Raw genomic sequence first — 15,000 nt, 5'->3', positions numbered from 1 at the left:
GGACAACAGAGACGTTAAACAAGACAAAGTGACTTTGAGAAACTGCCTCTTCATGAAACATCAGTCGTTAAATCGGAAGATCAGCCTAAAGTAAATCAACCAGCCAACTCATCACAAGTCATTCACTCTGTGAAGACCTGAGGACACTGAATGCATCACAAACCTCAAAATATACAGAACACACAAACACAACATCATCTGTAAAGCTGCAGTTATCTGATCTGAGCCTCCACGAAGTTCCCACCCATCAGGTCCTACCTCCTTCAACCAGGTCTCACTCTGAAGTCGTTGAATACTGGCCTTCAGCTCGAGACTTCTGGCGTCAGGCACAAACAAAAAAGATGTACTTTCACATCAGCATGATACACAACTGGTCACTGTTATTGTGGAACGGCACTCAGTGGTGTTGGGGGGAAACCCCGCAGGTCAACAACAAATGTCAAGGTGGCGGAGTTTAGACACACACACCACAACCACTGACTTTCACCCAGGAGGCCGGGGTTCACTTCCTGTAAGATTGTAAAGCCAAACCCGGTTCTTTTTTCCTAAACCCAACCGTATGTGTGTGTGTGTGTGTTGGCTAAACGTAACCACGTGTGTGTGTGTCAGCTAAACGTAACCATGTGTGTGTGTGTTGGCTAAACGTAACCACGTGTGTGTGTGTCAGCTAAATGTAACCATGTGTGTGTGTGTTGGCTAAACGTAACCACGTGTGTGTGTTGGCTATAGGTAACCATGTGCCAACATCAGTAGGTGGTGTTGTACTGACGTAGTTCTTTTATTTTGAAAGAGACTGTGTGCAAACTGTACATTTCCTGTGAAAACAGAAGTGTATTTTGAAAACAGACAATGCATGTAACAGGCTGAACTTGACACGGTGTCCCAGAACGTCAACACGTACTTGTTTCCCTCGTTGATTGGCTTGTTTTGGTAAGAGAACTGAGACTGGTTAGATGATCCAACCAGAGGCCAAGCTGTTTCTCACCTGTGTGAAATCTTCTGCATTAAAACTAAACACGCCAGGTTCGATGTGAATTATCCGCGCTGCCATGTTCCATTTCCATCCAATGAATAAATAAATAAATAAAAATAAGAAAAGGGTTTCCTCCTGAAGAGTGTCTGTGTCCTAACCAGAAAACAAAACCATGTCCACTCAGAGACCGTCTAACAGAGCTAACGCTAACTACACAGTACACAAACTTATCAGAACCCAGATCTGATGCTAACGTTAGCTGTTGTTGCTAACCCCGTTCAGTGAACAACAGGTAATGTTAACATAGTATGTTAATGTCTTCATCATATTCGAGCTGAAGCAGAAACCAAACTGATAAGACGTTCCCTCTGAAGATCAACAACTTCATTGGTCAATAATTATATTTCCTCTTTGACGTCAGGGTCGGTCACGTGAAGGTTCTGTCGGGCAGCGAGTGTTTGAAACAACCCTCTGAATCAGGTTTAAAAGTTTCAGTGTGAATTTTTCAGATGAAATTTGATGAGCTGAACTTTGACACTGTGACTTAAAAAGGACCTGATGGATTAATGATCAGAATGTTAATTTAAACTGTACTGATCATTAAAAACAAACTCTTAGTTTTGGCCTCGTCCTCTCTGATTGGCTGGAGCTGCAGGTCCACTTCCTGTCCATGATATAACAAGTCATTATGCAAATGAGTTGTTGGTCTGAACAACATTAATCTCATTTAAAACACTGATAATCCTGCTGCTGCTCACACTCTGTTCACTGCTCACTGTAATCTGTTCACAACACACACACACGCACACACACACACACACACACACACACACACACACACACACACACACACTTCACTTCAGTGTGTGTGTGAGCAGCTTTGTAATGAACTTCATTTACATCCAGCACCACAATGAAAAACAGATAAGTTCCACCTTCAAAATGTGTTCAGAGGGGTTCCTAATATTCTGACCACCTCATGCTTTTAAACAGGGAGGACAAAATCATAGAAACACTGTTTCTTAGTTATCTGAGGCCCACTGCACAAAAACACCTCCATCCATCACAGACAGGAAGTTACCCATGATGCACCTCCATCCATCGCAGACAGGAAGTTACCCATGATGCACCTCCATCCATCACAGACAAGAAGTTACCCATGATGCACCTCCATCCATCACAGACAGGAAGTTACCCATGATGTTACCCATGATGCACCTCCATCCCATCACAGCTGCTGGTCCTGGAGGACAGGACGTCCATGATGGACTGGTCAGAGTCCATGTCAGATGAGCTCGGGCACAGAGAAGTGGGTGGAGCCTAGTAGAGTCTGAACTGTCATTGGTAGATGCAGCGATGTGTTTACTGACAGTGGTTCTCCAAAGTGTTCCTGAGCCCATGTAGTGATATCCTATATACAGTCATGTTGGTTTGTAATGCAGTGACGTCTGAAGGGTCAAAGGTCACCCACATTCAGCCTTGTCCCTTACATGCAGAGATTTCTGCAGTCTCTGAATCTGTTGATGATATTATGGGATGTAGATGTGAAATCTGTTTGTCCTCACAGTTTGTATCAAAGTGTCCGTCCTGAGCAGCTGAGCCTTTAGAGGGCGCTGCGGTCAGAACATTTTGTTGTTGCTCCCGTCACAACTTTATTTCAACCTGCTGCAGATTGTCAGAGAACAATAAAGTTGACCAGTTTGAACATTAGATATTTCTGGACTGTGTTCAGGTGAATATGGGTCAAAAAGAATTTACAGATCGCTGCATTCTGTTTTTATTTATGTTTTACACAGCGTCCAGGTTGTAATTACACAGTCTGGGTTCATTCAATGGTCCTGAAAAACACTGAAGCTCTTATTACTATTATTATTATCATTATTACTATCATTACAGTGATGACAGTAACAGAGTCATTAGCGTGGATTGATGCAGTTTAAAGGGCCGTTCCGTGTATTTTCTGAGCAGCAGCAGCAGGATCAGGACGTTAAGAGGATTTGATGCATAAAGAAATGGAAAGCTCTTCTGTCCCAGTAATTAGCCGGATACATTCAGACATGAGCCGTTAGTGATGGTTTAATGTGGAGCTGCAGCTTAATGTACATGAGTACACCCCCCACACACAATGTATGTCAGATGTAAACTACTGAGGAGCTTCAGTTCATCACTCTGATGTTTCATCAGTGTTCAGTGATTGAAACAGGACGTTACCACAGGTCTTCATCTACAGTGGACATGAGACGAGTGTGTTGTGTGTTCACAGGATCAGATGACAAACTGATTCACAGTGAAACATGTCGACATTAAACATGAACAAAGTGTCGCTCCATTAGAAGACAAAGAGGACGACTTCTGATCTGTCCTCATTCAGCTGAAGGAAGTTCATGATGTCCTTTGGACAGTTCATAAGACAGAATCAGACTCGTCGTTAGGTTTGAGACAGAGAGACAGCCGTGTGTCGTCAGCTTAGATCTGGTTAGAAACTTCTGAGAATATCCGTCAATAATTAGATTCTTTGTGGATCAATCAAACTGATCGGGAGGAGACAGAGCAGATTTTAATATTGTGATCAATCAGACAGCAGGTTTCAAATGTGTTGTCTCTGTGTTTTCATCATTAATCTGCCTCCTAATTTCTCCTGTCGCATCGTCTATTTATCTTCATCTGAAATGTCCATCGTCAAAGTGACTTCAGTAACAATCCGGTCCGTACTGAATCTGCTTCCACACACAAAACACTGCAGATCTCCTGCAGATTTTAGGAATATAGATGCTGAACGAGACAATGGAAAACAAAACAAAACAAAAAAACCCCGAAACAAACAGGGGGCGTTGTGGAGACAACGATAGGCGACGATGAGGAGTTTGAGGAGGATACGATGAGGGATGGGGAGCCAGTGGAGGTTATGGAGGATAGGGGTGATGAGGTCACAGGAGTGTGTGAGAAGACGAGCAGCTGAGTTCTGGATGATGAACCATGGAGGAGACTGTCTCAGTCTGGAGGTGATGAATGAGTGAATGAGAGTCTGTGCAGCTGAGGAGCAGAGGGAGGTCGAGGGAGGTGCAGCTGAAGAGCAGAGGGAGGTCGAGGGAGGTGCAGCTGAGGAGCAGAGGGAGGTCGAGAGAGGTGCAGATAAGGAGCAGAGGGAGGTCGAGGGAGGTGCAGCTGAGGAGCAGAGGGAGGTCGAGGGAGGTGCAGATGAGGAGCAGAGGGAGGTCGAGGAAGGTGCAGATGAGGAGCAGAGGGAGGTCGAGGGAGGTGCAGCTGAAGAGCAGTGGGAGGTCGAGGGAGGTGCAGCTGAGGAGCAGAGGGACCGGGCTGAGGTGGGCGATGTTTCTGAGATGGAAGACGTTGTGTCGTGATGTGTTGGTCAGAGGAAAGGGTTTGATCCAAGATGAAGGTTACAGACATGAGGAGAGGAGGGAGGAGTAGGGTTACAGGATGTAGAGGAGGGGCCAAGAACTGAACCTTGGGGGACACCTTGAGGTGCCAACACCTCACAGCTTCTCTTTTCCTCTGGTTTTAAACTCACCTCTATGTGGCTTCGTTTAATCTGCTCAGACAGAGAACTCAATAACAAACAGCTTCTCCCTTTTTTAACATGAGGAACACTGATGATGTCGTGTTTGCTCTTTGCATGATGCCATCGTCTGACCTGACAGGTGACTTCATCAGACCTGCTGAAGTTTAGTTGTTTAACTGGATCTTTGACAGGTCGTTATCCAACCTGCTTCATTCCTACAGGTCGTACGTGATAAATGTTTGTTTGTTTCTTTACTTCCTGTCCTACATGATGAATGTTTGTTTGCTTGTTTACTTCCTGTCCTACATGATAAATGTTTGTTTGTTTGTTTACTTCCTGTCCTACATGATAAATGTTTGTTTGTTTGTTTACTTCCTGTTTGTCCTCAGACTCAGAGAGTGTGGATCGAGAGAACTTTCCAGAAGAGAGAATGTATCCAGATTATTCCCGGCAAAGACACCAGCAGGTACAAACACACCTGGACCGCCTCACATGTGTCACTGCACCACCTGTAAACATGTTTCTGACACAGAAAAGCAGCGTTAGTGACGTCTATCAGTGAGGATTACAGATTACAGATTACAGATTACCGATCACAGATTACAGATCTCAGATTACAGATTACAGATCGCAGATTACAGATCGCAGATTACAGATTACAGATCGCAGATTACAGATCGCAGATTACAGATTACAGATCACACTTCACACATTACAGATTACAGATTACAGATCACAGATTACAGATTACAGATCACAGATTAGAGATTACAGATCACAGATCACAGATCGCAGATTACAGATTACAGATTGCGGATTACGGATTACAGGTTACAGATTACAACCAGCTGAAACTTCTCCTGGTTAGAATTCCTTCAGTATTGATCGTTGAGGAGCTGAATTATCCTCAGAGGTCTCTTCCTCTCAGAAACAAACACTGACACAGCTTCTTCTTTCTCTAATGGTCGACACATGAACATGATGTGATTCTACAGGTCACCACACGTCAAATGACGTCACGTGACGTCACATGACGTCACGTGACATCAGTCTGAAGCTCCATCAGTGTTTCCTTCTGCAGCTGCAGCCAGTCACGACAGAGGGATGTCATATGTCGTATGCTGTAAAGCCCTCTGAGGCAAATTGTGATTTGTGATATTGGGCTTTATAAATAAAATTGATTGATTGATTGAAAGATCTAATTTCCTGTTTCTACTGTCATGTTGTTGTTGTTGTTGCTGTTGTTGTTTAGGTGTGGTTGTGGTCAGTTGATGGCGCAGCACACCTTGGTCCCTCCAGGGGCCAAAGAGGAGGGGGCCCCTGTGGTTCAGGTGGAGGTCCAGCCTGCAGAGAGGTGGAGTCCTCTGAAACACACCCAGACCTCGTCCACCGACGCCTACGGAGTCATCGAGTTCCAGGGAGGAGGACACGTCAACAAGGCCATGGTACGTTAATATATGCTCTAATATTATACTTATATTTAATTTATAACCATCATCATCATTATCTTCATTATCATCATATCAACAAGGACATGGTGATTTGCTATTTAATATTTATTATTATTATTATTATTATGGTTTCAAACTGCTGCTGGACCACTGGATCAATGTCATACCTCTCCTCCTCCTCCTCCTCCAGTACATCCGGGTCTCGTATGACTCCAAACCGGACCACCTGCTCCACCTGATGGTGAAGGAGTGGCAGTTGGAGCTCCCCACGCTGCTGATCTCGGTGCACGGAGGACTTCAGAACTTCGACCTGCCGCCAAAACTGAAGCAGGTTTTTGGAAAAGGACTGATCAAAGCAGCGGTGACCACGGGAGCCTGGATCTTCACCGGAGGAGTCAGCACTGGTACCGTCCCAGTAACTTACTGGTTTTTATGTGGAACAAATGAGACGTGACGTGTTGACAGAGACAGGCTGATTGTTTACAGTCTTTATGCTGAGCTAAGCTAAGCTAAGCTAAGCTAACCACCTCCTGAACATCTCACTGTCTGATATAGAGACAGGAAATGATGAACTTCTTAAAGTCAATAGGACAACTGACATCATCCAGACTGTGATTCAAACCTGAAACAGGACCCATGTCAGCAGCTCCACCTGTAACTGATGGATGATGTTTTGTTTAGTCATCACATGACATCATAGTGCTCGTCCTCTAACAGGATCCTGATCTCTGTGGTGTTTCAGGAGTGATCCGTCATGTCGGAGATGCTCTCAAAGATCATTCGTCAAAGTCCAGAGGGAAAGTCTGCGCCATTGGCATCGCACCATGGGGCATCGTGGAGAACAAAGAGGACCTCATTGGGAGAGACGTAAGATTTAATAAAAACACATCATTCACTTGTCTTCAAAAACATTTCTGATTTTTATGAGACACAGCAGCTGTGAGGTGTCACTGTGGTTGTTACTGCTGAAGGACCAAACTGGTCTCACTCTGAGGTCATTGAATACCGACGCTTGGTCGGTGACTTCTGGAGTCAGACACCAATGAAAACACCTTCTTACTCATCAGCATGATACGCAGCTGGCTAAACGTAACCATGTGTGTGTGTTGGCTAAACGTAACCACGTGTGTGTGTTGGCTAAACGTAACCACGTGTGTGTGTGTTGGCTAAATGTAAGCACGTGTGTGTGTTGGCTAAATGTAACCACGTGTGTGTGTTGGCTAAACGTAACCACGTGTTTTGGTTGTTGAAGGAAAAAAACATCAGTTGTTGGTGTTGTACCGATGTAGTGCTTTTATTTTGAAAGAGACTGTATGCAAACTTTACATTTCCTGTGAAAACAGAAGTGTATTTTGAAAACAGACAATGCATGTAACAGGCTGAAGTTGACTCGGCATCCCAGAACGTCAACAATCAACACACCCAGGGTACCTTGGACGCCATATGTGGACGAGTTTGTTCTGTGAGGTAAAACGACTGATGTTGGTGACAGTGAACAGGAACAACAGTAAAACATATTACAGCCTCCTTAAAAAGAAACTTCAGTTTCAGTTTGAGTGACCTCTGTACCTTACCGTCCGTTCGACGGCCTCTCAGACGGGGAGGTGAGGTCATTATATGGCTCTCTGTGAAGACACCAGACTCCATTAACATGAGCAGTAATATACGCTGACAGAACTCAGGAGCTGCTGATCGACTCACTCAGCTGGTTTGTTTCACTGTGAATTTACAGAACCAAACTAAGATGGCGTCTACAACAGGACTTTACTGTGTCATGTCTGCTGTCTGCTTCTCCAGACTAGAGGTTTGAGATTGATATCACACATGTTTATATGAAGAAAAGTCACATGGGTAAATGACTTTAGAAGGGTTTGGGAAACTTTTATTTTATACTCAAACACACAGACTCCAACCAGAGTTTGAACTTTACAGTTGGAATAAGGAACAGAACAGGAAACTACAGACTGACAAACAGAGCCGCTCTATAAAGACTAAACACCTTCCCGTAATGACCTGAGACTGATGTGTGGCTCCTCCCACCTCTGATCAGACCAGTCACATGTGTTCCTTCCAGGTGAGTCGGCCCTATCAGACCATGTCTAACCCTCTCAGCAAGCTGTCTGTCCTGAACAGCAGCCACTCTCACTTCATCCTGTCTGATAACGGGACCAGTGGGAAGTACGGCGCCGAGGTGCGGCTCCGCCGTCAGCTGGAGAAACACATTGCCCTGCAGAAGATCAACACACGTGAGTCACGCACCTGTGACACCATGTGACACGCTCAAACAGCCAATCACTGCTGTCCTGAGAACAAACAGGAAGTGTAGCGTAGCCTCAGTTTATTAAAGGGCCAGTTCACCCAAACTAATGAAAACACGTTCTCTCCTCAGATACATGTGATGTGTTCGGTCCGATCTCAGACACGTGTTTCATTTGTTCTGATGTCACATATAAAACATATAAATGTAACATAAACCTACACATACACACTTTATTCTGGCGACTGCGCTGGTTGATCAGGACTCAATCAGCCAACAAACAAATCAGAACTCTCCAATAGCCACCTGGTCACCTGTCAGCCAATCAGGTGCTGTCCTCAGATGAAACCTTTAGGACTGCTGGAGTAAACATGAGACACATCATGTGACCTGTGGGTTTCCCTTTGTCATCCTATGCCTGGAGCTGCTTGTGAGGCAGGGACACCAGAGGGAGGCTCAGACGTCACTTCATCCACCGCTAACCGAAAACACCAACATGACTCAGCTGTGGACAATCAGACGTCCTCACAGGGACAGGAAAACATGAAAAACTGAGGACTGTGTGTCTGTTTTATCTTCTTTCATCTGTTAGACTAGCTTAGCACAAAGCCTGGGGGCAGAGGGAAACTGTTAGCCTAGCTTAGCACAAAGACTGGGAGCAGAACAATGTAAAACTTTATTATAAAATGATTCAGTTAGTGTGAAATCAAAGATCCTGAGAAACAACGTGAAGATGTGAAGCAGCATGACGTGTGTTGTGTGTGTTGTATATTGTGTGTTGTGTGTGTGTTGTGTGTGTCAGGTTTGGGTCAGGGCGTCCCAGTGGTGTGTCTGATCCTGGAGGGCGGGCCTAATGTCATCTCCATCGTGTTGGAGAGTCTCAGGGAGGAGCCCCCGGTCCCTGTTGTTGTCTGTGATGGCAGCGGTCGTGCCTCTGACATCATTTCCTTTGCACACAGATACTGTGGCGAAGACGGGTGAGTGACATTCGTACATTAAACTCAGTTTGGTTCTCAGCCAGATGAGACATCTGCTGCAGGACAGACTTGATTCAGTTTGACTTTAAAACTCGGACAGTTAGAAACATGAACCATCACAGATCAACAGCTGGACAGATGGACCGTTTGACAGATCAACCGTTTGATGGATCGACTGTTGGACGGATCGACCGTTTGATGGATTGACCATTTGACAGATCGACCATTGGACAGATCGACCGTTGGACAGATTGACCATTTGATGGATTGACTGTTGGACAGATCGACCGTTTGACGGATTGACTGTTGGACAAATCGATCGTTTGGCCGATTGACCGTTGGACAGATTGACAGCTTGACAGATCAACTGTTTGACGTATCGACTGTTGGACGGATCAACCGTTTGACGGATCGACCGTTGGACAGATTGACCGTTTGACAGATCAACCGTTTGATGGATCGACTGTTGGATTTGACAGATCAACCGTTTGATGGATCGACTGTTGGACGGATCGACCGTTTGATGGATTGACCATTGGACAGATTGACCGGTTGATGGATTGACTGTTGGACAGATCGACCATTGGACAAATCGACCGTTGGACAGATTGACCATTTGATGGATTGACTGTTGGACAGATCGACCGTTTGGCCGATTGACCGTTGGACAGATTGACAGCTTGACAGATCAACCGTTTGACGTATCGACTGTTGGACGCATCGACCATTTGACGGATCGACCGTTGGACAGATGGACTGTTGGATAGATCAACCGTTTGACGGATCGACTGTTGGACGGATTGACCGTTGGACAGATCAACCATTTGACGGATTGACTGTTGGACAGATCGACCGTTTGACGGATTGACTGTTGGACAGATCGACCCTTTGACTGATTGACCATTGAACAGATCAACCGTTTGAGGTATCGACCATTGGATGGATTGACCGTTTGAAAGATTGACTGTTTGGCGGATTGACCATTGGACAGATCGACCATTTGACAGATTGACTGCTGGACGGATTGACCATTGGACGGATTGACCCTTGGATGGATCGACTGTTGGACGGATCGACCGTTTGATGGATTGACCATTTGACAGATGGACCATTGGACAGATCGACCGTTTGATGGATTGACTGTTGGACAGATCGACCATTGGACAGATCGACCGTTGGACAGATTGACCATTTGATGGATTGACTGTTGGACAGATCGACCGTTTGACGGATTGACTGTTGGACAAATCGACCGTTTGGCCGATTGACCATTGGACAGATTGACAGCTTGACAGATGGACTGTTGGATAGATCAACCATTTGACGGATCGACTGTTGGCCGGATCGACCATTTGACGGATTGACCGTTGGACAGATCAACCATTTGATGGATTGACTGTTGGACAGATCGACCGTTGGACAGATTGACCGTTTGACGGATTGACTGTTGGACAGATCAACCCTTTGACTGATTGACCATTGAACAGATCAACCGCTTGACGTATCGACCATTGGATGGATCGACCATTTGACGGATTGACCGTTTGATGGATTGACCATTGGCCAGATCGACCGTTGGATGGATCGACTGTTGGATGGATTGACCGTTTGACAGATTGACCGTTGGACAGATCAACCGTTTCACGGATTGAGCATTGGACGGATTGAGCATTGGACGGATCGACCGTTGGACGTATTGACCGCTTGATGGATGGACCGTTTGACAGATGGACTGTTGGAAAGATCGACCGCTTCACGGATTGACTGTTTGATGGATAGACCATTGGACAGATCGACCATTTGACCAAATGACCGTTGGACGGATTGACCATTGGATGGATCGACTGTTGGACGGATCGACCGTTTGACGGATTGACCGTTGGACAGATCGACCGTTGGACAGATTGACTGTTGGACAGCTTGACCGTTTGACGGATTGACCGTTGGACGGATTGACCATTGGACGGATAGACCATTTGATGGATCGACTGTTGGACGGATTGACCGTTGGATGGATTGACCGTTGGACGGATTGACCATTGGACGGATAGACCATTTGATGGATCGACTGTTGGACGGATCGACCGTTTGATGGATTGACCGTTGGACAGATCGACCGTTGGACAGATTGACTGTTGGACAGCTTGACCGTTTGACGGATTGACCGTTGGATGGATTGACCACTGGACGGATAGACCATTTGATGGATCGACTGTTGGACGGATTGACCGTTTGACAGATCGACCATTGGACAGATCGACCGTTGGACATATCGACCATTTGACGGATTGACTGTTGGACAGATCGACCGTTTGATGGATTGACTGTTGGACAGATCGACTGTTTGACGGATTGACTATTGGACAGATCAACTGTTGGAAAGATTGACCGTTGGACAGATCGCCTGTTGGACAGATAGGTCACTGTAGTTTGTCCGTCCTCTTCAGGTTTCTGTAAATGTAAAGGATGTGTTCAGGGACCAGTCTTCAGACGGGTTTGTCAGTCTTTTGATGGACACCTGACTGTTTCTTCTCCTGCTGCTCTCAGTCGTCCCCCTGGAGAATGTCACATGACCGTGTACTGTTTTTCCTGCTCAGGTTGCTGACTGACAGCGTCAAAGATCAGCTGATGGTCACCATCCAGAAAACCTTCAACTACAGCCGCAGCCAGGCGCAGCAGATCTTCATCATGGTGATGGAGTGCATGAAGAAGAGAGCGCTGGTACGTTGTGATGAGTTCAGTCCTCATTCACATCTAGCTGCCGTCAGTGTGTCGCAGTCACCATCATCATCATCATCATCATCAACCTGCCCTGTTTCCCGGTAACAACTTCAACATGTATGTTTTCCCAGTGATGAGGTGACAGAATCTGGATGATGTTTGTCTGACTGAAGGAAGCCACACAGTGATGTCACAGTGATGTCACTGGGTGGATGGAGGGTGGGGTTAGCTCTTCAGTGTTAACGCAGGTCAAAACTCTGCAGCATCTCGTAATATAAAACGTTACTATTAGACTGTTTCAGCCTGTGACCGTCATCATCATCATCATCATCATCATCATCAAACTCACTCCATAGGTCTGTTTCCTCCTCCAGCCTTCACTCTTCTTCTACAGTTCATCAACATGTGGCCTCTGCAGACTGTTACTGTGTGACATGAACACAGTCAGCTTAGTCTGTATCGGAGCGTCTGAATCATTTTACTGACACGTTCATTATAACATCTCTGTGTTCATTAAGTCACTGCAGCTGTTAAAACCAACTGACTCACCTGAAGCTCTGTGATTGACTCTTTGTTGAAATGAAGCTCTGTGGTTGGCTGTTTGGTGGTGAAATGCACCCTGGGAGTTGTAGTTGATGTCTTGTAGTTTAGACTTTGATCAGTTTTCAGTTGATCATCAGAGGCTGTGAGTCGTTAACACTGAATCATATTTAATTAATTAATTTCTGTATGAACAGAATATTTGACTCCATCTGTTGGCAGAGGAGAGATGCTGATAAAATACTGACGTTTATCTTCTGCTGTTATTTATTAGTGTCTGTTGTCAGTTTTCAAAAATATATTCATATATAAACTGTACAGCAGCAGTCTTTGTTTTTCACTGAGAAACAGACGGAGCAGAGATCATTCTTCTGTGTGTTGGATAAACTGTTGGAGTTTTATAATAAACTGGACTCACAGTTACGTTAGTGGTGACCTTCAGCTCCAGTATAAACCTTCCTTTTTATGGAGCACACAGTCCGACACTATTAGAATGATAATTATTGACAGATTTACATGTTGAAACATCATGTTTTATGTTTAAAAAAACATTTGGATGGCACTTTTTATTTCAGCGTTGGTCAGTGAGCCCACGTGATTCAATGTAAACGAGGGTTTATATGATGTTCTACAATATGGTGGCTCAGCAATGACGTTACATAACGAACATAAAGAGGTGAGGTTCAGGTGGAGACACATGGACGCACTTTACAATGAGTTCACATGGTGTCTGTACTTTGGTCTCCTCGAGGAGACAGTCCTAAATGTTGTGACCCACCCACCGCCCAGACCGCCTCCTTAAAGGTGATAGCTACAACTTTTTCATCAAAACGAATAATTTTTCAAAAATGATACATCCACAGAACGTCTAGAGAGGTGTAGAATAAAAGTATTAATTTTTACTGAAAAAAAAAAAATAGTATAGAAATAATTGTTTTAGAAATTTTGACGGGTCCAAAATATATAAATATTTACATCTGGTTACGTTGGCTACGTCGACATGAAATGATCCCCGAGCCAATAGCATTAGTACGTTGATGTCACGTGAGGCGGAGCTCAGGGGTCGTGATAGCTCTGTGGAGAAATGGCATCGTCTCGGCGTTATATGTCGCAAATTTGAGCAGACCAACAACGAAGCAGGACTAGAGTGAATTTGAGTGTTGGTGCCAGCTGAAGGAAGCATGACAAAAGAAGGAGGAGGCTCAAAAGCCACGCGGAGGTCGCCACTTTCCTTCTGGACAGGTAAGCTAAATGTTTGCTAATGCTAACTAACGTTGCTAGCTAACGTTAAAGCAAAACTCTTGCCAAAATGCAACCTTGGGTGTTTTTGTGAATGTACACCGAGTAAAACTTTCTTTTAAAAGCATAACTACGACTGAAAAGCCTTTTTAAAGATTGAGTGTATTTTCGTTTTCGAGTCAAAATGCCCTTTGAATGGGTTCCGTAGCGGCACTAACGTTACTATAAACACATCAAAATAGCTATTTTTAATATACTAAAAAGGCTCGACACAACACGAAACTTTGCTCGTAGTATCACCAGGGCCTCTACACAGGAACTTGAGCATTGACAGCATTGTTTATGTACACAGAGTTTACTAAAAAGAAAGGTTTTGAACAACTCACGTTAGCAGCTGGCATTAGCTAGCTACTGATATCTCCTTTGATGGAACTGGTAGCATGATGACTCTTAAGCTGGATTTACCGGCTCTATGCGTTAGCTACTGAGAGGACGCACTGTCACTCGGCTACATTTACTCCTCTCAACTCAGCTCTCAACCACAATGTATCAGCACATGATTTCTCCTCTCTCTATAATAAACATTTTAATTGTTGTGCTGGTCCAAACTGAATGGGATCAATTCATCACTGCATTGATAGTCGGGATGTCTACTGAAATCTTTGCCAAATCTCCCCTGTCATCTTAGATGCTACCACGCGCTGACAGGCTCATAATGTTGTTATTGACAATATCAAGGAATGTATCGCAATGGGATATTGTTACTATTACTTGCTCCAGAATCCTTAGCAAAACAGTAGTTTTTGGTCTTTTATTTATTGTTAGGCTAGTAACTATCCACTTTGTACAATTTGCAACAACCACATTGTTTGAGATAGGCCTGATGCGTGTCCATAGCCTACTATTTTATTTTGATCTCATAGATCCTGTCTGAACTTTTTATCTAGCTTTAAACTGTAATGTTTTCTTGCTGAAATAGTAACTTCATCTAATAACCACAACCTCCTCTTCTGATTTCCCCCCCCTTTCCAACATTTTGCCATTATAGACATGATTCTGATGAACCTTCTGGCATCAACGCCCTTGAAGAAAAGGAAAGGCACCTTGACACCTGCACCAGCCCTGTCTCCTGTCTCTGACTCCTGTGGCCCTCACATCACCTGCTACAGTGTTTGCTCTTTTGTTATTGCTCTGTTGCTATGTTATGCTTGCTATTATCTAACACCATTGTTTCATAATCCAATACCATGCAATTTTATTTATGTTGCACATTTTATGCACAAAGGCAGCACAATGTGCTTAATAGTCATAGTTACAAA

General features: G+C 44.6%; 1 protein-coding gene across 1 annotated transcript in view; it reads left to right on the top strand.

Annotated features, from left to right (window-relative positions):
- Positions 1-14,848, top strand: part of LOC126387561 (transient receptor potential cation channel subfamily M member 1-like) — a 15,344-nt gene extending 496 nt beyond the window's left edge. The window contains exons 2-9 of the mRNA XM_050040082.1: positions 4,886-4,962; positions 5,749-5,941; positions 6,138-6,351; positions 6,690-6,814; positions 8,022-8,193; positions 9,007-9,181; positions 11,779-11,902; positions 14,730-14,848. Coding sequence (XP_049896039.1) covers positions 4,886-4,962; positions 5,749-5,941; positions 6,138-6,351; positions 6,690-6,814; positions 8,022-8,193; positions 9,007-9,181; positions 11,779-11,902; positions 14,730-14,735 — 1,086 coding nt within the window. The 3' untranslated portion in view covers positions 14,736-14,848. The remainder of the gene's footprint in view (positions 1-4,885; positions 4,963-5,748; positions 5,942-6,137; positions 6,352-6,689; positions 6,815-8,021; positions 8,194-9,006; positions 9,182-11,778; positions 11,903-14,729) is intronic.
- Positions 14,849-15,000: the final 152 nt, after the last annotated feature.

This window comes from Epinephelus moara, unplaced genomic scaffold (genome assembly GCF_006386435.1).
Source record: "Epinephelus moara isolate mb unplaced genomic scaffold, YSFRI_EMoa_1.0 scaffold836, whole genome shotgun sequence".
In the NCBI taxonomy this organism is placed as follows: domain Eukaryota; kingdom Metazoa; phylum Chordata; class Actinopteri; order Perciformes; family Serranidae; genus Epinephelus; species Epinephelus moara.
This window is presented reverse-complemented; position numbering and strand designations above follow the sequence as displayed.